This window comes from Salvia splendens, chromosome 10 (genome assembly GCF_004379255.2).
Source record: "Salvia splendens isolate huo1 chromosome 10, SspV2, whole genome shotgun sequence".
NCBI lineage: Eukaryota > Viridiplantae > Streptophyta > Magnoliopsida > Lamiales > Lamiaceae > Salvia > Salvia splendens.
This window is the reverse complement of record NC_056041.1, coordinates 77570-102820: the sequence shown is the minus strand read 5'-3', so window position 1 is coordinate 102820 and position 25251 is coordinate 77570. Positions and strand designations below refer to the sequence as shown.

The window sequence follows — 25251 nt, the reverse complement described above, 5'->3', positions numbered from 1 at the left end:
CTCTAATGAGGTAGGACATATTATCCACTAACAATACTTAAAAAAATTTTCTCTATCTATCTCTCTCTTACTTTATCAATAATGCATTAAAACTCATGCCGAACTTAAAGTTCATACTCTTTGGGGACGGAATGAGTACAAATTACTACTAAGATTTGGGAATAACATAGATTAATATAAATCATAATTCAATAAATTAACTTCTTTAATTTAATATAATACAATAGTGTTAAAATGTCTAAACTTGGTAAAGCGTGTCCAATTATGGCACGTAAGTAAGTCATCAAAATATGTTACATGCGAAATCAGTAATTTAATTGTAAAATTAGAATAGATCAATAATTTAGTTATTTTTATATGCAGATTTAGAAGCTATTTAACAAAAATTGGTTTATTAATTTGAATATTAATAGAATATAAAAAAAACAAAAGATAGTAAAAGTACAAAAAAGGACATGGCATTGTCTCAAATAATTTGAAATTGATTGAAGGTAAATCTCAAATGCGCGTAAATTAACGTGATCGATCGATGAGAGGTTGGCGGAAATCGTGCGGCTACGATTAAAACCCCCATTTCAATCTTATCTGTGTTCTAAGCTAAACCGCTTTTTCCCTACACCAGAATAGACGCCCACAATCACAAGATAGAGATTCCCTCATTTTCACCCTTCCTCCCTTAAAATTCCCTCATTTGCACCTCGAATCAACGCACTCACACAGCAAGATAGAGATTTTTCTGCGACAATGTATTCCATGGGGGCGGCGTTGCACGTGCAGCAGAAGCGACAGAAGGAGAGGTTAGTAAAGAAAATGGAGCAATTGAAGAATTTGAGCGTGGAAAAACATGTGGTGGAGGCATCGGCTGCTACGATTTGCAGCGCCAAAGCCAAAATCCACCCTGCGCCTCTCTTCATTTGAAGTGGAATTGAGTTTGTGCTGAAACCGTCCACGATTTGTATAGAGTTTTAGTATCTTTTTTGATGGGACGACAAACCATGTGAGACACTGAACTGGACTAGGTAAGTCCACCGTCTCTTCATCCTCTCCTATAACTATAAGACATATGCCCAATTTAATTTCCTTTTAGAATTCCCATTGCATATGGAAACAGGGAAGTTAAAATAGGTCTTGCAAAATGGGACGACAAACCAACTCCATAGGGTCTCAACTCTCAAATATGATTAGCATATGAAAGTGTAAAAATCCGGGTAAAGTGTCACCTTACAGTCTTCTCTACCATTTTCTTCATCTCGATACAAAATCACTAGCAGTTAATAGGCACATCACTAACTACTATGTTATTGATATATCTATGTATATACGCGTGCGCAACTAGACCTTGTACAAAAAACAAATCCGGCCAAAATACTAGCAACTAGAGGATGTACAACATGCATTTACTTGGCCTCGTTGGTTGCAGGACTTTCCTTGAACGATCTCTGAGTTTCCAACACTGGAACAAATGCTTCCCTGGTTTTCTTCAACACGTCACTAATTCCTTCCTCAGCTGCATGCGGGCTAACTAAAGCCTTCTCGACATCTTCAAACTTGGCCGTAGCCAAAGGTGCAGTACCAACAACAGTCTTGCCAGAGTTAGGCCCTTCTATGGTCAATGTAGCAGCATCGTCCCTCGAAGCATACCAAGTGTTACCGCAAGAAACACATTCCAACTGAGGACACAAAATGAACAAATGTGGAAACAATTATTCCTCTTCTTCGCTTTTACATGTGTCATAGTAATATTTTCAGGGTTAATTGAAAGGAATGTTATTCATTCCACAGGTTCTTGGGACATTGGTTTTGTTAAAACAACAATTGCTGGATCACAAGCTATTACCAAGATTTCATGTTACCATTAGACAAAACCAATATCAGCCTATAAAATTTAACATGTGCGGAATTGTGAACTATGAATCACATCTCAGTCATCTACTTTTCTAAATCCATATACTAGAACACTTTGAGTTTCAGTCTATATCAATTGATCTTATACTACAATAGCATATCGATACCCACAAAATATAAACTATAGAAGCTAAGCTAAAAAACCTGATAGCGGTCACCATGCCCAGTCTGAATAATATCAGTCAAACCCACTTGTTTTGCCGAGCATCTTCTACAACGAGCATCCGTCATCTGATCAAAAAAAACAAACACCAATCAAAATGGCGTAAAAGTCATCAGGAAAAATAATGAAAAAGATGAATCCATAATGTTGATCAAAAAACTGATCTTTGTATGTTTAGTAAGAATAATGTTTAATCAGCAGTCGACCTGCATGCGCCCCGTCTCCTCTGGCTCCCTCCTAGCAATTTCTTCTGCTGTTAAACCCTCCTGAGGAAAGTCAAATGTTCACAAAAAATAGCCTGGTCGGCAAATTTGCAGAAGAGTAATAAAAACACCAATAGTTGTTGGTATTTCCGCATACACAGGATATGGACCACAAGTCCAATGTAATTGCAAAAACGAAAGGAAGCCCAAGACAGATGCAAGGAACAAAAATATTGAAAAATTATACAAAGAGGGAAAAAGCAAGAACCTTCAACTCATTAGGTGACATATTAAGTATTTGTGCAGGTTCCAGCTCCTTGTTCAGAAGACGTTGTGCCAGTACAGCATGCTGTACATTCAATTAACAATTTTAAAGAACAAACAGAAGACAATATGAAGATTTGCATGTATAATGAAATATAAGATGAAAATGGTATATATATCAGGAGGGTCCTTGATAAGTTTGTAGACTATTCCACAGCCTGATAAGACATCTGATGGCTTATAATAATACTATTCAAGTGCCCCCCCCACCCGAAGCATTTTAGAAGTGATTTATAATCTCTTTCAATATGAGTTGTTCAGAAAGGTAAACAGATCCTGGCCCCTTAAAAAATAATGTTTCAAATGAAATAAAATAAAGACATTAGGATCTTGAAGTTGTTCTTGAAAAAGTGAAGAAACCACAGTACATATATTTAAAATTAAAATTTTTTTGCAGTTCTTTTCCAAAGTTTTGAGCAAAAAGTTATCATCAGATACTTAAAAGCTTAGTATGTTGAGGTTGAGCTATCTGAAAATGCACAATGGAAACCAGCAATGGACCTTAAGATTGAATGCTAATTGACGCATCTTTTGGTTATACTTCTGGAAATCTGCAGAGAGTGCTTCATGTGCCGCTTTCTCAAGAGCAGCCACAGACGCAACAGCAGCATCGGGCCAGTCAAATGATACATCACCCTACAGAACATAAGAGAGGACAAAATATCAATTAGTCAGGACCATAAGATATAACAGAACAACATTCTAGTAGTATATTTTTCACAGTTCAGACAATTTTATTACCTTATTCGGGACTTCATTGCTCTGGTCTGGGCCACCATTCTTGATCCCACCTTGTTCCTCATAGTTCTGCTTACCGTCCACTGGAGTGCACATGAACTGAATTGACTGAAGAAGCTTTTCCAGCCACTTATCACGCTGTGTTTCCCCAGTCAACATCTTAAGTTTTGACAGAATGGTGTAATATTCTGTTGCACCAGCAGGGGCAGTTCCAGGAGTTTCTGCTTTGAGAGAAAAAGATTTGTTGCTTTCATCTTCCCTGGAAACATCCAAAGGTGAAACATTCTTCTTCCTTAAAAGTCGCCTATTCTTAGTTTGGTCTTCTTGATCTATATTAGCATCCTCTGGCTCAATGTCAGGTATTTCTCCAAGTCGTGCATAAGTCTTCTGAACAAGGAGATCAATCTCGTGTTGCTTGTTATCTTCATAGTCTTTATCAGTTAATTTAAAGAGCCTCCTCTGCTCAGTGTCGTATACCTTTTGCACAATGAAACCAGGGTGTTCTTTGCGGTCAGGAATTCGCTTATTTCGAGGTATAAAGTGCACAACACATTTGTGCATGACAGATTCTGCAGGCACTTCATCTCTGTGGAAACTATAGAACAGTTCCCTAGTGTCTTGTGATTGCCAATTTCCCCCAGTTTTTTTTTCGGCCTCCTCTGGGCGATAGAACCACTGCCCTGTAACCATCATGCTCCTCCCATCTTGTTTTTGAGTAATATCCTGTAAACCAAATCAAGGACTTAATACACCTGGCATAAAAGGACAGCGACATAAAAATGATACTCCTAAAGACCTCATGTAGGAAAAATATATTTTTTGAAACAAACTAAAGTAAATCAATTTAAGCATAAGAAGCAGTAAAGTCAAAGAAGCCAATAAGATCAGAATGATGTTGATATTTATTCCTTTGTCTACTTGTTCTTCCAAGTGCCCAAGGAGTTGTGGGTTTTATGAATTATGATTTATCTATCAAGCAAGAGAACAAATCAGTTACCTTTACCAAATGAAAAATAATTCAAAGAGATTCCGTCACTTGAACCTTAAAATGTTCTGGTAAAAGTCATAAAAGGTACTATTTATGGGGACTCAAACTTTATCTTTAAACTTCTAACATTATAACTCAATCTACTCTAAATTATTATACAGCACTCGTCAAAAATCATGAAGTACTTAGCATTCCTACACAGTACAGTAGTACACACCATACAGTCATACAAAGTTGTGTCTCCCTGTGTGCATGTGAGTGCGTGCGAGAGAACAGGAGATTACCTTTATAATGGCAACATAAGGCTTCTGATTTCCTTTCTCAGGGACCAAAAGCACTGGATCCTCCTAAAGATAATATATAAAAATAAAAGGCGTGAGGTATCAGTAAGCTTAGTTTGTGATACAAGCAAGCATCAACTATAACATCCAACGGGGGTTGAATTGTGGCATATAAAAGATTGACAAAAAATCATCAACCAATCATGAAATGCTATTTTCCTATATGGGCCAGGGATTTACACACTCAAGTTTACACCTACCTGCAGAAATAAGATTACAACAGTTTGAATATAGATGCATACATGTATGCATTCTCGTCAACTCCCACCAAAGAAGAGAAGACGGCACATGGGAGGAAAACTAGCCATCCGAGAGACATAATTAAAGAGAAACGAAGAGAGATGTATCCTCATTTCTCAAAATCACAAATGGAAACAGAAGCAAGCTAATAGTTGATACAAAAGGCACGTCATACAAGTCATATTTTACAGGTCATCACATAATTATCAGAAATGAGCAAAATAACTATGGCTTAATGGTACACAACTTCACGGTGACAAAGCACAGCTCAATTGGTAAAATGAATTCCTCCAACCAATAGGTTAGGCGTTTGAGAGTTGTAACTCAAAAAATGGTACACAGCTTCACATCTAGATTTACAGCACTGGTTGGATTACATGATTGCGTGATAAAAATCCATGTGTCAGTTATTTTTCTCAATGATTGTTGTAGCACCACCTCTGTTTCTAAACCTAACTTAAGCCAGTGAATTGGATTCGAGCTTACTTTTCTATCAAAAGCAAGAAATAAGAGGCAAAAACAGAAAGTAATGCAAATTGAAGTGAAAACCCTAGAAAAGAAATAGCAAACTGACCAGCTGATACTGAATACCATCGTACTCGAAGGAGTCGAAATGACTTCTCCTCCCTCTCCCTTTTCCCGAGAACCTAATCGGCTCCCCCACCGGCTGCGCCTCCACCTCCTGCTCCTCGGTGTCACTCTCGGGGTCAGGCGTCTCGCTCTTGTTCTTCTTCTTTTTCGTGTATTGCTCCATTTTATCATTATCATCATCATCATCCTCCTCCTCCTCCTCGTCAGGGGGGAGGTGAAACTTCTTGCGCTTCCGTACACCGACAGTCGAGTTTCGAGGCGGCAGTACGTCGTCCTCGTCGTCGCTAGTAGGCACCTGCCGTCGATTCCTCATTTGATTTGGGCGGAAGTATTCTTCTAGTTTTTGTCTCTGCGTCGATGGAAATTGAATCAGACCCTATTTGTATAACCGATTTTGTCTTGAATGGTCATTTTTCGTTCGATTAACATTAGAGCATTCACAAACAATAACGATTTTTCATTTCGTGTTGATTAATTCCATATAATCTAGTAGTACTCCTATTTAATACTCACGGGGTTCGGTTTGCAAGATTGTATCCGAGGATTAAATATGTAGTGTGTTTGATTCATGACATTTAAAATCATAATTCAATCCTCAATGGATAATCATGGGATAATCCTTGATCGATAATCATGAGATAATTAATCATAGCTGAACTCTCTATAACTAAAATAATCTTACAATTATATTTTAAATTATATATTGATATTATTTTATCTAAGAAATCGAACACCACTAGAAATGATAGCTAATTACTATCAAATAAATCACTCGAATTCAACCTATACAACACACGTGAAACTAAAAAAATAGAAACCGATTGTGTATAATTCTTCAATGATATCATTTTTTCAAATTTGTCAGCTAGGCAAAACATACCTAATCCCGATAGCAAGGACATTATTACGAGTCTATTAATTTATATGCTAGGAAACAAATGTAAAAAATCGCTAAAATATACGTACTAGTATAAACGAGTATTTACCCAAAAAAAAACATAGGATGACAAAATATACTATTCCTACCTTATAAATATGTTATGAGTTGCTTTACCGAAATAAATAAACAAATTCTCAATCCAAGTAAACAACCCTGTTTTCCTGCCAATTTGGTAAGTGCAAAAACTGTCACAAATTTATGGAGTAAGTATAAAAATAAAACTGATGAAAGACGAAAATCATTCAACTCCAAAAGGATATATCCCTAGAAAACAATTACATTAGTAAAATTTAGGTCCGAGGACAAAATTCGTGAAAAAGCCAAGGGGCAATAGTTTTTTTAAGGAGATAAATCAACGCTAACTCAACCTAAACTTGATCATGGGGTTTAAAAGACGATGCGATGCATTCTGCATCCAAACAAAACAGCAGCAGATAGCAATGTCGCCTTCTTCTTTCCTGAGAACTAGCCTTGATTGAAAATCATTTACAATTCACCTGCCCTTCCTCACTCCGGAATCATATTCTCATTGTCTGCATCACCTTCTTGCTCGATTGTAGGCTTCGATGGACCCAGAGCTCCAGGGGCTTGCTTCTTCTTGATGCCACTCACTATATCATCAATTCTCAAAAGCATGCAAGCAGCTTCAATGGCCGTCTTAAATGCTTGAGCCTTCACAGTGTATGAATCCCATATCTATACATATAGGGCGAAATTTATGAAATGGTATATGTATTCAGGATGGGACGGAGGATATAATATACTACTCATAAAGAAAACTAATACAGTACTATGTAGAAAGTAACAAAACTTAGTATAATTGCTACTGAAAGCAGATTTAGAAAACCAGAAACATAAAGTTATAGATCTAAGAGGCTCCTCTCATCGCATTATTCATGATTTAACATGAGTTACTTCTGTTGCCCCCAAAGAATGTAAAAATGGGAGTAAATCAAGTACCATAGATAGGCAGGCAAAGAAAGAGAGGTACCCCCAAAACATACCTTACGCTCTTTCATGTCACTAATTTCACCAGTATTTCCATCTATGCCAATCCAAGCATTCTCACCACTTCCATGCTAAAAAAAGAAAGAGAAATACATAGATAAGCACATATAACTTGAAGCTTGCTCAGAACATACATAATAAGGATAACTTGCCTTCCCTTGCAAGGCAGTCATGGTCCGAATCACATTGACTCCACAATTCTGAGCCAAAGTTCTTGGAATAGCCTCAAATGCAATTGCAGCAGCTTCATAAGGCCACTGTTCAGATTCAAGTATCAAAAGAGAATGTCAATACTACATCAAGATGAATAGTAGAGAAAGAGTTACTTGGATGAATTATATTAATAATAATGGCTTTTTCCATTTCAAAGATACAAGATTTCATCAAATAGTTATCAACGTCAAAATTTGAAGTAACTTCTTTAGCAATCAGTACAATATTGAAAACAATGCTATCCAGATAGTACATTAAGATATCATCTAATGTCCACATAACATTCTCAGTAGAGCTTACAAACCTATTTGAAAGTGAAGTTGAATGTTTGAGACTAATTAAAGAGCAACCAAGAGATAAAATTCAGTGAATTTGCTTACCTTTTCTATGCCTTCAATAGATGAGCTCTTTTGCTTTAGCATAGCTGATACAGTCAGCTCAGTAGCACCCCCACCTGGAACAAGTTTTGGATTCTTTACTATGTTTCTTGCAACAGACATCGCATCCTGTAGAGAACAGAGAAATTTAGAATCAATAACTGTAAAAGTAACCAGTATTGGGATGCTAAACTCAACAAATATACCTGCAGATTCCTCTCCACTTCATTCAGCAGGTCCTTGCTAGCGCCCCTCAAAAGGATTGTGCATGCTTTTGGGTCTTTGCAGTCAACAATGAAAGCAAAGAACTCATCACCTATTTTCCTTACCTCAAAAAGTCCAGCACCAGTACCAACATCAGATTCCTGCAATTCATCAGGTCTGTTAACAATTACAGCCCCAGAAGCCTTGGCAATTCTGTTGTTATCTGTCTTCCTGAGCCTTCTGATTGCGCTAACACCAGCCTTGCTAAAATAATGGCAAGCGAGATCGCTCAGCCCCTTCTCAGTTATTACTAAATCAGGTTTGAACTTCAGTATCTGAGCACACAGGTTCTCAATGTATTCCTCTTCCATTTTCAGTAAGACACTCCAATCTTCTTCCTTTAACAATTCGGCATTGGTTTGGTTCTCACCTTTCTTGTACTCAAGGGGAGAATCAAGAAGAATAATTCGTGGATTGACTATCTTTCTTCTCATTTTACCAGGTGCCACAACATCCTTGTTAATCATGACCCCTTTCAAAACTTTTGAGTCTTCCAATTGACCCCCAGGAACCTTCTCCACCTTAATGTACTTTTTGATATCCACCTCACGCAATCCTTGGCCGAGTTCAACTCCCACAATGGTTGTTGCATCAATTGCTAAGTCCTGACAGTCGCACCAAAAATTGTCATTTTAAAAGTCGTGGAGTAACCATATAAAATGAAATATCGAAAAAATATCAATCATATGCATTTTAATGTTCAAAGTTCAAACCTATAATTTTTAACTTTCAAAAAATTCATGCAAGCATTAATTCATTTGCGTATTAAAATCAATCAACCAAGTAACTCGCTAGAGGTGGTTAACAAAAGAAAATGCAACCTGGAATCCAAACCAAACAAACGCTGAATTTGCTAATAAGTTTTACTCCCTCCGTCCCATAAAAATATGGGCAATGGGTATGGCACATGAATTAAGATATAATTGGTAAAGTAAGAGAGATGAGGAGAATGGTATGGTAAAGTAAGAGAGAGGACCTACATTATTTAATTGATAAGACTTTCCAAAAATGGAATGCACATATTTTTGTGGGACCGACGAAAATGGAAAGTGCACATATTTTTATGGGACGGAGGGAGTACTAATTTAGCATTCCTAGCACACAGATTACTAACTGTAAAATCCATTTCCATACAACAGGATAAAGGCTGAGAATGAGAAGATACAACTACTACACCCTAGGCAGCAACTAATTATTAAATTACTTACAGCAATCAAATCTCCAAATTGACTGGTAAATTTTGTCCCAATACAACTCTTGACGAGCCCAAGCATTGTTGCTCCTGCAAAATGAGAAAAAATACTAGATTTAGAGCTTGGTTAATTAAAAACTACCATATGTTTGTTAGTCAAGTTAATATGGCATTTGATATATAATTACAGGCAAATGAAAATAAGTGGAATGAACTTACGGTCCTTTACATCTATAGTCATCGCAATTTTGTCAAGCACAGCGATAGCATCCTCCAGAGCCTTGTTATAAGCTGCAGGCCAATCAAAAGAAACTTGTAAGCATACATATCTGCAACATGTATTAAGGATTCAATGGAAAATATTATTACCACGACAAATGACCGTGGGATGATAATTCTTGTCAATAAAAGCTTCAGCAACATGGAGCATTTCTCCAGCTTCAACAAAGATTATTCAAAGATGAAGAGATCAGTTAATGTCAAAGGAGTATTTGTTTTAAAGATGTACTTGTGCATGAAAATCTGAGTGTATGTGAATATGTGTGCATCTGTATTCTATAATACTCCATATGCATATTTACAAGTCTCCAAATGTAATCTTTCTAGTATTTATTTCATCTGGAGACCTCTGCACTGAACCACAAGCAACCTAAAAGGCGTAGGTATATTGAACAAAGGAAAAAATACAAAATTGTAAAGATATCAAAAGATGGGAGTACTCCCGGACTCAAACCTAAATCCAAACACAAGCCCATGTAATTGGTTTGTGACTGAGGGGGTGTGTGGGGTGAAGTAGAATGTTTACCAGCATACAAATACAAACAAGTACCAGAATCTAGACTCATTTGCAGCATTGGATATGCACGTGTAATATTACTATATAAATGCACTCACATGAGTTCCATTTCTAAATCGCATACAGATTATGTATAATGTGCAGGACATAGCATAACAGAGTTAGATTCCAAGTATATTTAGGACATACCAAGGACAATCACAGATGTTGTCCCATCTCCCACCTCCTCATCCTGGGTTCGGCTCAGCTCAATCATTGACTGTCACCATTGAAAGAGGCAGAAACCACAAAAAGACAACCGAGTGATAATGTTCAGTAAGGTGAGTATCAATCAGCAGAATACTACATCTGTAAGTTACTTGGAAATAAAGACTATACCTTTGCTGCTGGGTGTGCAACATCTAGTTCACGAAGAATAGCATTTCCATCATTTGTCACTACAATCCCTGTATATATAAAAAAAAGTATTTCAGAGTACAAAGACATAGGATGACAGATATGTCTAGAATGTCATTACTTAGATATGAAACTCCTTCGTGAATCGTGATCCTATATTCACTAAGCTACTAGACACAGATAAATGATAGATCCAGAATATTGATTTTTCTTCTTCACGCCCTAGTTTACATTCACAAGCAGTTGAATATAAAATAACTAGAGATACCACCTCCAGCAGCATCAAGCAGCATTTTCAACATAGATCGTGGACCCAAAGTAGTACGAATAATATCGGCGACAGCCTGTCAAGCACAAAGTACTCAGAGTAAATTAGAGAGAACAATGAAAAAACAAGTGTGGCTCTTTCAAAATCAGTAGATGCTAAGATTTAGCACGCACAATCCATTAACTACCCAGGAATTTGTCATACGTATTTTGCATACACCTTCTTTAAATTAAGGGGGTACTGAGTGTGGTGGCTTGTGCGGGGGGGGGGGGATAGGATGAAAATTCAATCTCCATGTTGAAGGAACCATTGTTCCATAGCAATTTATAACCATGCCAATTAAAAATGTGGGATGAGGGGATGAAATCAGATAGAGAGCTAACAGCCAAAAGGAGGATGAAAACCAGTACTACCTTGGATGCTTGGATATTAGCATGGTGAACCTTGCTTCCAGACTCACGCTTCAACGAATCTTCTGCTCAACAGAAAGCACAACATAATTAAGAGTATAAATATAAGAGGAAAGGCGGTATCCCTAGTATGCCACATATTGTCATAAATTGAAAACATTAACTCAAGTGTCCATACAAGCAAAGCAGACCAACAAATACTCGAAACTCGCACATCAAGGTGAAACACACAATGCATCTGAGACCAGAGAATACAGACTACAGAATGTCATGAACAGAGGTCTCCGAAGAGCCAACCTTGGACAAACCCTAGGCTCACTCAAAAATCCAAGCAAACTTTAAAACGAAGTATGAATCGATCGAAAGCGCAGGAATTGGTGCAATCATTACTCAAATCGACACATCAACAGAAAAATAGTAACAACAATACGTAAAAGAAGAGCGAATATCAAAGTGAAGAGTTACTGAGGACGAGGACTGGAGCATGCATCTCGACTTAGGATTTGAAATTGCAGGATCAGTAAGGAGGAGTGAAGATCGATTCAGATGGGAATCAAATGGAGGAAAAGGCGCTTCTTGGAAAACCCTGGAAGCTGAACAAGGGTTTTGGACTCTTGGTTTAGTGCGGGACCTATCAAAATGTTCTACACTAGAACTAGTCGGTAGAGACAACTAGGCTACGAAATGGTAGCTGTGTTACAGTTAGATAAGAAGAGTAATATGGGTTTATTTGTGCATTTGGTAGCAATGTTACTTATTTGAATAACCCGTGTTTTATATCCGGCCTGCACAAAGCTCACTGAAAAATCTATGTTTCAACCATATATGTAACCCCCAATTTTGCTATGTTACATATTAGGATACCTAGTTAATTTTAGTAAAATACATTTTTACCCATCAATTTTTCTAACCTTAAACAAAATATAAACGTGCCTCCATATTTTTCCTCTTCTCGAAATCACTATTGTCTCTCTCCTTTCATTTTCTCAATCTGCCTCCCTCCGGACGACGAAATTCGACGATTCCGTTTATGTATCTTTTCCGGCTACTATTTCTGAATCAAAGGTTCAATTTTTTGCAATTATTCTTCAAGATTTATCTGAGCAGGAGTAAAAATCTAAACTTTGGAATTGGGTGAGAAGTAGATCGATGCCGAAATAGAGAGAGACGGACTGCCGACGCGTGCGGCGAAGCGACGGGACCGCAGTGTGACAGAGACGACGGCCAGAGGCGATGGGTTCTGAGCGAGATGGTAGGCAGCGCGAACCGAGGTGTTACGGCGATGGGTTCCAGCAGCGGCGCAGATCGCCGGAGAAAAAAAGAAGGATATTGGGAGAGGGAGACGAGGGAGAAGGGAGAGGCAAGGCGGCGTGGTGGCGCCATGGAGAATCGCCGGTCCGTGAAGAGGAGCAATAGCGGACACATAGCCAAGGGAGGAAGGGCTTAACCCCTCCCCAAATTATATTTTTTTATATTTTGTACTTCAAAAAATTTCAAAATATCTAAAAAAATATCTTTAGCCCTCACCAAGCTACTGTATCTGAAGTCTAAAATGTAAAAGATTGAATAAGAAGGAGGGGCCGAAACTTGAAACTGCAGAAGAAAGTTTTAAAAAAATGGTTGTCGTTGCCGCTTGAAGAAGAAGATGAGATAACCAAGGCTAATTAAGTTAATAATAATAGTAAAATTTGCAAATGTCAAGTCTCTTACCTATAGGCTACACTCATATCACGCGTTCTACATTTATTAGTACGTTTTAGTGTTTTACAAATGTTTAATTGTTGCACTGTAATTTAAAAATATTAGTCCCTCCGTCCTAACTAAGTTGAGACAAAAATTTTTGGATACGAAGATTAAGAAATTGTGTTGAAAAGTAGGAGGTAGGGAATAAAGTATGAAATATAAATAAAGAGTAAAGTAGATGATGAAATAAAGTAAAACTGATTGAATATTTTATTTTTTGTTAAAAAATAAAATGACTCAACTTAGTTAGGACATCTGAGGAATACGACTCAACTTAGTTGAGACTAAGGGAGTACATGTTTTCACTACTCTTATTATAAATACAGTTAAATATGGTAAGTTCAATTCATTAGTCATTTTAAAATTTTGATAACATTTTTATCATATATTATATTATTAATGACGTGGATTCCATCCACTACAACTAATACTATTTCAACTAGTTTATCAATTTATGTTTCATACTATATCAATTTCACTATGAAACTCGTGTAGCTGCAGAAATCTCTATTTTTAAATTACGAAATAAGTATATACTCCATCCGTCCCTAAAGAATATGCAATTTGGATTCGGTAAGGATTTTAATGCAAAATTAGTAAAGTAAGAGATATAGAAAGAAAAAATAATTAAAGTATTGTTAGTGGAGAATCGGTCCCACCTCATTACAGAGAAAAGTGTTTCCAAAATTAGAAAGTGAATATTCTTGTGAGACGGACTAAAAAGGAAAGAGTACATATTCTTGTAGGACGAAGGAGTATTAACTAAAAAATTTATTGTACAGCCCCTCCCAGAAAATATTTCTGCGTCCGCCACTGAAGAGGAGATTGAGGAAGATGGTGATTTTGGGATATTTGGAAATTGGAGAAGTATAGTAGAGAGAGATTGAGGAAGATGGTGATTTTAGTATATTGGAAATTTGGAGAAGTATAGTAGAGAGAGTTGAAGAAGATGGAGATTGTGGAATATTGGGAATTTGATTAAGTACAGTAGAGAGAGAACCGTAGAAGAGAGATGGAGTAGCAATTATTCTTCAAGGGTACTTTAATTATTAACTTAAATTAGTGAGGTTAATTTTGACCATTATAATTTTATCATTTTTTATAACTTATGTACCAAACACTTAAATAAAATAACTCATAGCTATCTTAAGCTATCAAACACTCAATCAAGATAACTAAACTAATAGAAACTATGATAATTATCTTAAATTTTATCATGTCTAGTCGAAACATGACATAGCTACCAAACATAGCCTTAGAGTGTAATTAATAGCTCGATCTGGTGTTTGATTATAGCATCCACAAATGTTATGCGGACATCCCAAAACACCTCCGCGTCATAAGGACATCCCATCCCACTGCCACGTCATAAGGACATCTCACTCCACTATAGGGACATCCCAATAATCAAAATTCACAAATTCACAAATATGCAATTTTACGGAATTAAAATTTTGACACGAATACGGGAAAATGCAACCATTTTATTTTTTAAAAAAACATACATAATTAAATAAATAAAAAAAATACATAGTTCAAATTTAAAAAACATCCCAGAGCTTCGACACACGCGGCCCCCGCCTCACTCCTGGTCGTCCCCTTGGCAGACCGCCGTCACTCCCGGGCAGGAGTGCGAGACCTAACTCGCACCTCATACGGTCGATGACCCCCTTCAACAAGTACCGCATTGTCGAGTAAAGTATGATTGTCCTGGCTAGAGAGAGAAACTCATCAATACAAGTGGTGCGAATGAAATAAAGTGCAACGAGTCATATATATAGAGTTTTTAAATAAATAAAAAATAAAAAATTGGGACGTCCGCTGAAACCGACAGAGGACCTCTCGTATGTCGCCGACATCTGCGTCTGCCGTTTTTTACGCAATAGCGGACGTCCGCCCCGACGTCCGCTATTGCAGATGCTCTTAGTTGGTTAAATTTTTTGTATGCCTTGCTCATATGGCAAGTGTTTGTTGAATTATGACTGAAAATGATTGTTTTATTATCGTGAAAAATTAATTTATAATAATTTGAGTAACACTATTTCAGTTATCTATCTTAAGAGCATCAGCAGTGGCGGACGTCAACTCGGAATTCCCACCGGCGTGCGGGAATTCCGTGGCGGACGTCCGCCATTGTGCGGGGCATACACGGATACGGAATTCCGTCGAGGAATTCGCAGTTCCGCGGCGTTCCGCGGAATTCAGCGGAGAATTCCGTGCGGATGTCCGCCATTGCGTTGACTCGCACGAACGTCCGCGTGGAATTCCCGTTTATTGCATTAAATGTTTTTTTCCGGTTCCTATATATACATCCCGTTAATTTCATTTCATTCGCACCACTTGTATTAACAAGTTTCTCTCTCTCTCTCTCTAAAAACACTTTTCTTTTGAAGAACAATGGAGCACCACGATAGTGATTCCCCCGCCTCGAGCGAGTCACCGACGCTGCATTTTCCCATCGGCGGGAGTACGCCGATGTCCGCTGCGATGCCTCAAATACCGTGGATGATGCCCCAATCTCAAATGCCACCGGGTATGATGCCCGGGTACTACAACATGTGCCCGCAGTGGTATGAGATGATGCCCCAGATGCCGGGAATGATGCCCAAGATGTCGGGAATGATGATGCCCGAGATGATGCAGGGCTCGCCTGTCGCTGCGGGGGAGTAGGCAGGGGGTCCCCCAATCGCCGGTGAACAACGTCTGTCGGCCCTATATGGACCTACTGTCGACGGATAACCCTACGAGTTCTCCTCTCGAGACTCAGTTCACTGGCAATGACACGTTCTCACTCGAGGAGTTGGGGCTTTCTCCGATCCGGGATTCTCCCACCGATGCATCACCGGCGACAGTGAGGAGGGGGAGGACCGGGCGAGGGAGGGGCAGGGGACGGGGCGTCCAGGTGTACGGTGGGGGGGCTGAGGTGGGGGAGGGATCCGGCGGGAACAGGAGGACCGTCTGGATCATGGACGAGTGTGTCGCGCTAGCGAAGGCGTGGATCAGTGTAGTGGAGGATCCATACGTCGGGGCGAACCAGCACATCAACCGGATGTGATGGCGCATTAGCCAAAGCTACCTCCAGTTCAAACCGCCAGGGGGGGAAGCCTCACAATGCAGAGCAATGCCGGAAACAGTGGGATCGGTTGAAGAGGCAGCTCAGCCGATTTGGCGACATTTACACAAACAACCTCCGCGCGACAACCAGCGGTCTGCCGAGGATGTGAAGCTGCTGTCTCATCAGCAGATCCTCGACGCTGACAAGGGCTTTGGGGAATTCAAATATTGGTCGGTGTATCTTGTGGTGCAGTCCTCGCCCAAGTTCACTGCGGGTGTTGAATCTGGCTGGCCGAAGCGGACAAAGATCAGCGCATCCGGAGAGTACAGTAGCAGTGCTGGTTCCGTGGAACTCTCGCCGCCGTAGCCCGGTTGGGCAAAAGTCTGTGGTGCGGATGTCGAGGGAAAGCACCAGCGGATCTGCCGAGGCCCAATCGGCAGCACCCCCCCAAAACGACCCCGAGAACCCCTCATTCGCTCGCATCGCGGCACATGAAACCTTGTTACGTGCGATGGTTGAATGGCGCCAAGCGACCGACCCCCATTACAAGCGGAAGCTTAAACCCCTCCTCAATAGATGCGGCGCGATTTGGGGTTCGACGAGATGTCGGATAGCGACGGTGAGGGGGCCGGCGGCGCGGACGGCGAGGGGACTGGCGACGGGGAATCCGATAAGTGAGAAGCCAGTTTTTATTTTAATAAAAATGTACTTCTTTTTAGTAATTATGTATTTTTTTAATAATGAAGTATTTTTTTTTAAAATAAAGTGGTTGCATTTTCTCTGTATTCGCGTCGAAATTTTAATTCCGGAAATTGTTTAATTCCGAAAATTGTTTAATTTGTGAATTTGTGAATTTTTTTTATTGTGGGAAGTCCGTCGGGAATTTCGCGCGGAATTCCGCGCTGTGCAGTGAGAAGTCCGTATGATGTGACAGTGCAGTGGGAAGTCCGTATGATGTGGCATGAGTTATTTTTGGGAATTCCGTGGGGAATTCCGCTGGGAATTTCACGTCACTGCCGATGCTCTAAATCTGCGTCACAAGATTCACGTTCAAGAAATTAGAAACGTTTTTCCAATTATACCCTTTGTGCGTCAATGTTGTCCCTTAAAAACCTTATTTAAATTTTAATATACTACTAATACTAGTAAGTTTCATTTTTTGCTAGTTCATTTTACTCATTATGAACGTATGGAGTAGTTTGTAATGTTTTTTGGGAAGCGGTGTAGTTACAAAAATCATATAAAATGTGTTATTTTTGTTTCATATTGATACAACATAGGTTAGTTTGCATATATCAGACAAAACGTTTTATATGCATATTAATTTGATATATTCCATTATAGGGTAAAATTTCAAGATTGTACAAACTCCAAACTTTTCGAGACATTGTCAACACAATGTCAATACAGTGTAAAATTTCAAGATTTTGATGTCAACACAATGTCAACACGGTGGTTGACACCGTGTTAACATCTTCTGTTGCCGTTATTTTGTCATCTGTTGACATTTTCTAACGATCCAAATCATAGTTTTGAGTTTGTATAAAATTTGGAATTTGCATTTGATTATATCTCTTCCATCATATATGTTTGAACATCGTTAATCTTTACCTACGTGGCATATAAAACATGACACAATAGTGAATTTCTTTGTACTAATATAAAATAATGATAATTTTTTTGTATAAAATAATAAAGTAAGAGAGATAATGATATATAAAGGAAGTGAGTTAATTATTAGAGCATGTTTGGTAGGGTAGTTAACTCATTTATATTTGGAATTCCATGTCAAAAAATGTAAAAAAAAAGACTTAGTTATGGTGGAACGGAACTAATTTAAATGAATTTTATCAAAATTAGCTCCACCGACAATTAATAGTCACATTTTTTATTTGGGTTATCCAGAAAAATAGCTACGAGCTTCTCTCTGTGTTTGGGGAGAATATATCAAACCAAATGAACTTCAGTTTTCATTAACAATATTTCAAGTATTTCTTCGTAGCAACAACTACCAAGAGACCCAACAAATAGCTATGTTTATAGTAATATAAAAGGTTGCCAAGAGATAAATTGTCAAAATTTCCTTTGTTTTCAGATATTTAAAGGTTATTTTATAGTTGGGAATTGGGATAACAAGAAAGAAAATTGGGATTCTTAAAATAAACATTGGAATCACCAAATCGACTGCTTAATTAGTAATCAAATGTTACATCTCCAATTGTGCCTTGCTAATTAAATAAAGAATGGAACTGTCGAGTTTGTGAATTTTGTGCCAGCATCTTGGCCACTACTCTCAGCAATCTCCTTCAGACTCGTCCACGTCCTCTTCCTTCTCTTACATGAAGCTTGAGTGCTCTTCTCCGTATCTGCTACAGCTGAACTAATTGGAGGTTCGTCGATTTTCTTTACACCGGACCTATTCCTTTTCCTCCGCTTCGAATCCAATAAAGAGAGACCGGGTTTCGGCAATGGAGTGGCCAGAGAGCTTTCTTCGAGATCATGTCCATCTAAAGGCAACAGAGCACTGGAGTCCATCCCTATGCACTCGACAGTAGCTGTAGCATTTCCTGAGCTAGGGTGGTTCTCTCGCACTTTTTTAAAGCTCGGTGCTGGTTTAGGCTTTGGTGGACATATCTCTTTGACATAGCCCTTTGGTGTTCCTCTCATCATATTCTGATGAGAACAAAAGTGACATCTGTAAACAATATTGTTCTGTACTGTAGCCTTTGATCTCTTTCGTGTATGCCTCCCTTTCAACTTGTTGTTCTTCTCAATCCGAACACTGCAATTGTTACCAGGTTGAAGAATAGATTCGCACCTGTTGAACAACAAAGCATTGTTGTGAGCCATTAATATTTCTAATACGTAAACCTCATCTGTCGATTTCAAATGTACACATAAAGAGTCTAAGAGAAGTATTCCTAGGAGAAAGAAACACGGGCACTTGAACACTGTATCAAAACAATGATCTATCAAACTTGAATAGTAAACCAATGATCTATAGTAGTACTAGTACTATTTTCTAAACAATGCTCCAAACTTAACATAACACATGGATCTATCAAGTAGAAACACAAGTTGAATGAGCAAAACCAAGTTACTCTGGCAAAATTATGGAGCTCAAATTACAGAAAGTTATGTTTTTACTAAACTTGCTGCTCTCTCTTTATATCTTACCATGACTCTCAACTTGTTAGATTCTGTCATATCCAATGGATCACAATTAGGCTCCCATTTGAAGTAGTACTACTATTAAACAAGTCAGTCAAGTTAGAAACACGAAGCACAACTAAATGCTTGATTTCTCAATCCGAACAAAGTTTCAATGGATAAAACAAGCAATGATTTTCCCCAATTATATTACTATTTTTAACTATCTAAGCTAATCGTTATTAAGTAGCACAAAATCGAATGCAGAAAAACGCTAAAGACTTAACCTTTCACAAACAAAAATAGAAGGATCACCGCGAAGGCCCAGTGCTTCGTTGGTGGCTGAGAGGCGCTCCCCGAAGAAAGCGCCGAGCGAAGGAACGGAGGCCGCCCACAATGCTAGGTCTTTGAGATGATCGATCTTGCACATGGTTTTGGCGTTCACGTTGCCGTGTTTTTTACCAGTCGATTCTTCTCTCAGCGTCATGGAACCGCGCGGCCGCGATCCGGGTGCCGAGTCGGAGCCCTTCTTCTTCCCTCCCATCACGTGGCTCTAGCTAAACTTTGTAATGCACAAGGATTTTCAACAGAGAGTTTGTGGGCTGACGTAATAGGTTTTTTTGTGTTTTCGGGTTATAAATGGACGACATTGCCAAACGAGGCCCAAAATTGATACAATGTCAAAAATCAACACACTTTAATGGGCCGAAAATCAACACACTTTAATGGGCCGAAAGGCTAAGACCATGTTTATCAGCAACCTCCAACCCAACCCAACCATCCACTTTTTCAATATTTAATTTATTTATATCTCCTCCACATCATCTTCCACATCATTAATATTCATTCAACCTAACCACACATATTTTCACGGTTTATCAATGACCACCCAACCACACTATTATATATTTATTTTTATATTATTTTTTAATACTATTATTATTACATAATTGGTGCTCATACATAAGATGAAAACTAGACGTTCAATTACATTTGCCGAATTTTGCCCATATATGCTCTACCAAATCGTTTAGCAGAGGGTTAACATTTTGGGAAGGGTTGAAGTTTTGGGAATCGGAGAATATATTATTCTCATCATCCTCCGTAGCTAGCAACAAGGGAAACTAAAAAATATGAAATTCTATTAAACAATAAGGATTATAGGAGGAGAAAAGATGATTTTTTTTTGTGCAAAACTATGACAAATGTGGTTTCTATGTGTAGAGGAAGAAAAATTATGAATTTTGGTATAATTTTTATAATTTTTTTAATATAATATATTAAATATATATTAATTATTAAAAATAATAATATCAGCCAATGAAATTGTGCCAGTTGGCACAATCTCATTGGCTGAGTGGTGAAAGGGAAGGAGAGACCTTTGGGTCTGTTTGAAGAGAGAGATAGACCGAGGTTAAAGAGAGAGGGAGACCTTCCATTTCATTTTTTTTAATTGGGTAATGACATGCATGTCTGCCTCCACCAACCGATAAACTTGATCTAAGTGAAAGGAGGAGTAAAGTGAAGAGTAAAGGCTAAAATTGGTCCTGAACATATAGCTATTTTACGATTTTGGTCCTAAACATTATCTTTTGGATTTTTTGGTCCTGCACATATGGACATTTGATCATTTTGGTCCTCCGTCAATATTTCCGTTAAAAACTAACGGTCAACATTATCTTTTGGATTTTTTGGTCCTGCACATATGGACATTTGATCATTTTGGTCCTGCGCATATGGAATTTTGATCATTTTGGTCCTCCGTCAACATTTTCGTTAAAAACTAACGGTCAACGGCCGATTTTTTACTAAAACAATGGGTTGGGTCGGGTCGTGTTTGGGTCGGGTTTGGGTTATACGTTAAGAAAAAAATAATATTTTCTTAAAATCTAAGCATAATATTTTCGTTAAAATCTAAGCATAATATTCTTAAAAAATTAATTAATATTTTTTAATTAATAAAATTAAAGTATAGTATTTTTTAATTAATTTTTTCATGAATTTGAAGAAAATATTATGCTTAGATTTTATTAAAAATAATTTTTTAATTATTTAATTTTATTATATAGATTTAATATTAATATACTTTAATTTTTATTATTTTGATTAAAAAATGATTATTTTAATTTGGTAATTTTTTATTTTATTGTGTAATATCATGTTTAAATCGTATAATAACATCATGTTTTAGTCGTTATAATATTTTTAATCAACAAAAATAACTAAAAATTAAAGTTTTATAATTTTTTAATTAATAAAAAATAAATTTTTTTTCTTAACGTGTAACCCAAACCCGACCCAAACACGACCCGACCCAGCCCATTGTTTTAGTCAAAAATCGGCCGTTGACCGTTAGTTTTTAACGAAAATGTTGACGGAGGACCAAAATGATCAAAATTCCATATGTGCAGGACCAAAATGATCAAATATCCATATGTGCAGGACCAAAAAATCCAAAAGATAATGTTGACCGTTAGTTTTTAACGAAAATGTTGACGGGGGACCAAAATGATCAAATTTCCATATGTGCAGGACCAAAATGATCAAATGTCCATATGTGCAGGACCAAAAAATCCAAAAGATAATGTTTAGGACCAAAATCGTAAAATGACTATATGTTCAGGACCAATTTTGGCCTTTACTCTAAAGTGAATATTCATTTAATTTTGTAATCTATAAACAATACTACTACTACTATCACTTATTATTTCCAACATATGGAGTACCTTGTTAAATCAATCTCAAATTTCCTCTCTCTCACTTGTAAAATCAGTTATACAAACAAACTGATAACTCCCAAACTTTCGATACATAAACTTCTACACAATGTAAAATCAGTTATACAAACAAATTGATAACTCCCAAACTTTCGATACATAAACTTCTACACAAGTTTTTGACCATGCATATTTTATTTAAATTGAACACTTATCTATGCCTATATAATCTAACTTGGTTATGTCTTACACGTTTCAACTACCACTAAACGACACGTTGACAATATTGACGTGTCACCAGGTTGTCCCAATAAATTTTGTGAACTTGGATTATGATTTTGTGTCCATTGATTCGCCTAGAAGAATCTAGCAATCAAACATCTTAAATGTCGTGCAAAATGACTAACATTTCTATTTTCTGTAGTGGAGTACTTAGAGCACCCGCAACGCGGGCCGTGGGCGTTCCACATTTCGTTCCTCCGGAACGAAACCGTAGCGGAACACGTTGCGATGCTACGTTTCGTCACGGTTCCGTGCCCATGCCGTCCCGGGTGCCGTCGGCACGAGACGCGGCACGGTCTGTGCCGCAACGCGCTTCGGCGACGTGCCTCTCCCCGCGACGTGCGTGACGCCCACTCGCTGGGCTCGTCACGGTGACGAAATAATTCGATTTTTTAAAAAAAAAATCAAATTTTTAAAAAAAATACTTTTATTTATAAAAATTGTTTTTATAATTAAAAACAATTTTTACAAATAAATGAATACAAGAAATTCGTAATATCCCATATAAATTTGATGGACTTGCGAATTTATGAAACCATTCTTGGTTGTTTCTCTTTTATAGAGACAACCTTGAATGTTTTATGTTCCACTTTCGATGTGGGACAAACTCATTCTTGGTTGTTTCTCTTTTATAGATACAACCTTGAATGTTTTATGTTCCACTTTCGATGTGGGACAAAATCATTCTTGGTGGTTTCTCTTTTATAGAGACATCCTTGAATGTTTTATGTTTCACTTTCGATGTGGGATAAAATCATTCTTGGTGGTTTCTCTTTTATAGAGATATCCTTGAATGTTTTATGTTTCACTTTCGATGTGGGACAAACTCATTCTTGGTTGTTTCTCTTTTATAGATACAACCTTGAATGTTTTTATGTTTCACTTTCGATGTGGGACAACTCATTCTTGGTTGTTTCTCTTTTATAGATACAACCTTGAATGTTTTATGTTCCACTTTTGATGTGGGATAAAATATGTTTTATGTTCCACTTTTGATGTGGGATAAAATCATTCTTGATTGTTTCTCTTTTATAGAGACATCATTGAATGTTTTATGTTTCACTTTCGATATGGTACAAACTCATTCTTGGTTGTTTCTCTTTTATAGATACAACCTTGAATGTTTTATGTTCCACTTTCGATGTGGGATAAAATCATTCTTGGTGGTTTCTCTTTTATAGATACAACCTTGAATGTTTTTATGTTTCACTTTTGATGTGGGACAAACTCATTCTTGGTTGTTTCTCTTTTATAGATACAACCTTGTATGTTTTATGTTCCACTTTCGATGTGGGATAAAATCATTTTTGGTTGTTTCTCTTTTATAGAGACATCCTTGAATGTTTTATGTTTCTCTTTCGATGTGGGACAAACTCATTCTTGGTTATTTCTCTTTTATAGAGACAACCTTGAATGTTTTATGTTCCACTTTCGATGTGGGATAAAATCATCCTTGGTTGTTTCTCTTTTATAGAGACATCCTTGAATGATTTTGTCCCACATCGAAATTGAAACATAAAACATTTAAGGATGTCTCTATAAAATTGTATTTTAAATTATGTCATTTTTTTTAGGATTTTAATTATGTCTTTTTTTATTTTTTTGAATTTTAAGTTGTATTTATATTTTATGTTGTAATGTTATTTTAATTTTAATGAAGTGTGTTTGTTTTAATTGAATTGGATTGGAAATAAAAATAAAAAATGAAATTGAATGAATAGTAATTTAAGGAACGGTTAAGGAACGGAGGGTTGCAGGTTCCGTTCCTTAGTTAAGGAATGGAGTAAAAAAGTACAGTGGGGCCCTCAAATAGTGGTTTAAGGAACGAGATAGGAATGATATAGGAACAGCGTTGTGGATGGCCTTACAAATTAACTGGAGTAGTAATTATTAATAATTAAGTGTTAATTGATGATATCGCAAGCACGTCCTTTTATGAGTCTTTGCCGTATCCAATGAGTTAGCTCTAAACCACTAAACAATATTGATTAATCATAAATCCGTATTTGGAGGTCTTTCTTCTTTTGTGCTAAGAGAGTAATGGAATTCCAATTTAATGAAGGAGAATAGATTCATTCTAATTGAGGGAGTGACGCATAATGATTGTGCGTCGTTCTTAATGAAACGCATAACCATTATGCGTCGTTAAGTAATGACGCATAAGGATTATGCGTCGCTTAACGACGCATAAGGGTTGTGCGTCGCTCATGAACGACGCACATTGGTTATGCGTCGTTAAGGCGGCTTTTATCTGCCTCCAGTCACACGCAGATCACAGAACGCACCTTCATACACTTTCAATTCCTCTATCTCGGCGATTTCCGGCGTTTTCTGGCAATTTCCGGCGATTTCTCCATAAGATCCGGTAATTTGTTCATCAATTTAGCTACATTCATCATTATTCATGTTTATTGTGCTTTCATTTGTTAGTTTTACCCAATTTATACAAATTAGGGCTTGTAGGAAAATGTCCATAATTGTCGTTGGTTTATATGTTTTTGATGCAGAAATCATGCAAGTATTTGTGAGTTTGTATTGGGGTGGTAGAGTAGTTCAACTACCACATATGGGTATTGGTTATGACCCACCTCGTGCGAGGAGCTCCATTATATTAAATTCATGTGTTTCCTATTATGAGTTGGTAGCAATGATTTGTGATGCGATGGGAATAGATATGAACCAACACACAATTGAATTATTATGGAGACAATGTATAGTCTATGGTTCCGGTATGAGTTATACATGTTCTGTGATTCGCAATGATGATAGTGTAATGTTTATGTTCAACAATGCTCAAAATTCAAGTGGGTGTATTGAATTATTTGTTGAGTATTCACCTGTGAGGAGTGAAGAAATCCCACCAGTTGTTGATTATGGTATTGGAGCATCTGCGAGGTTTGAACAAATGAGTTTTGAGTGTGGTATTGGATCATCTGCGAGGGTGGAC

The 25251-nt window shown here is 37.5% G+C and overlaps 3 protein-coding genes and 1 long non-coding RNA gene across 4 annotated transcripts; 1 reads left to right on the top strand and 3 right to left on the bottom strand.

Moving 5' to 3' along the window:
- The first annotated feature begins 603 nt into the window (after positions 1-603).
- On the top strand, positions 604-1942 carry LOC121752281. The gene is made up of 3 exons (XR_006040296.1): positions 604-1019; positions 1112-1208; positions 1421-1942. It is a non-coding gene; the product is annotated as an uncharacterized LOC121752281 (long non-coding RNA).
- LOC121752280 lies at positions 1158-5936 on the bottom strand. Its single transcript, XM_042147264.1, has 8 exons — positions 5477-5936; positions 4606-4668; positions 3337-4056; positions 3097-3231; positions 2540-2620; positions 2275-2334; positions 2050-2136; positions 1158-1670 (listed from the first exon to the last, which is right to left on the bottom strand). The coding sequence occupies exons 1-8, from the start codon at positions 5804-5806 to the stop codon at positions 1398-1400; spliced, it is 1749 nt and encodes a 582-aa protein (XP_042003198.1). The 5' UTR covers positions 5807-5936; the 3' UTR covers positions 1158-1397.
- A 719-nt stretch (positions 5937-6655) lies between these two features.
- LOC121753319 (T-complex protein 1 subunit gamma) lies at positions 6656-12025 on the bottom strand. Its single transcript, XM_042148575.1, has 13 exons — positions 11823-12025; positions 11361-11422; positions 10951-11023; positions 10662-10729; positions 10473-10542; positions 9857-9925; positions 9707-9778; positions 9504-9577; positions 8238-8900; positions 8035-8160; positions 7594-7698; positions 7438-7512; positions 6656-7129 (listed from the first exon to the last, which is right to left on the bottom strand). Exons 1-13 carry the CDS (start codon positions 11845-11847, stop codon positions 6941-6943), a joined length of 1671 nt encoding a protein of 556 aa, XP_042004509.1. The 5' UTR covers positions 11848-12025; the 3' UTR covers positions 6656-6940.
- Positions 12026-18315: 6290 nt separating this feature from the next.
- Positions 18316-19899, bottom strand: LOC121751060. The gene is made up of 2 exons (XM_042145773.1): positions 19593-19899; positions 18316-18973 (listed from the first exon to the last, which is right to left on the bottom strand). Exons 1-2 carry the CDS (start codon positions 19847-19849, stop codon positions 18388-18390), a joined length of 843 nt encoding a protein of 280 aa, XP_042001707.1. The 5' UTR covers positions 19850-19899; the 3' UTR covers positions 18316-18387.
- Between the last annotated feature and the right edge of the window lie 5352 nt (positions 19900-25251).

Coding starts and splice junctions, on each gene's coding strand:
- LOC121752280 (XM_042147264.1), bottom strand. CDS start 5,806: ATGAGGAATCGACGGCAGGTGCCTACTAGCGACGACGAGGACGACGTA. Junction 4,669..5,476: donor ATGGTATTCAGTATCAGCTG/GTCAGTTTGCTA, acceptor TATTATCTTTAG/GAGGATCCAGTGCTTTTGGT. Junction 2,137..2,274: donor AGGAGACGGGGCGCATGCAG/GTCGACTGCTGA, acceptor TTTTTTGATCAG/ATGACGGATGCTCGTTGTAG.
- LOC121753319 (XM_042148575.1), bottom strand. CDS start 11,847: ATGCATGCTCCAGTCCTCGTCCTCA. Junction 10,730..10,950: donor GCTGCTTGATGCTGCTGGAG/GTGGTATCTCTA, acceptor TTATATATACAG/GGATTGTAGTGACAAATGAT. Junction 8,901..9,503: donor AATTTGGAGATTTGATTGCT/GTAAGTAATTTA, acceptor TGCGACTGTCAG/GACTTAGCAATTGATGCAAC.
- LOC121751060 (XM_042145773.1), bottom strand. CDS start 19,849: ATGGGAGGGAAGAAGAAGGGCTCCGACTCGGCACCCGGATCGCGGCCG. Junction 18,974..19,592: donor TCTATTTTTGTTTGTGAAAG/GTTAAGTCTTTA, acceptor GTTGTTCAACAG/GTGCGAATCTATTCTTCAAC.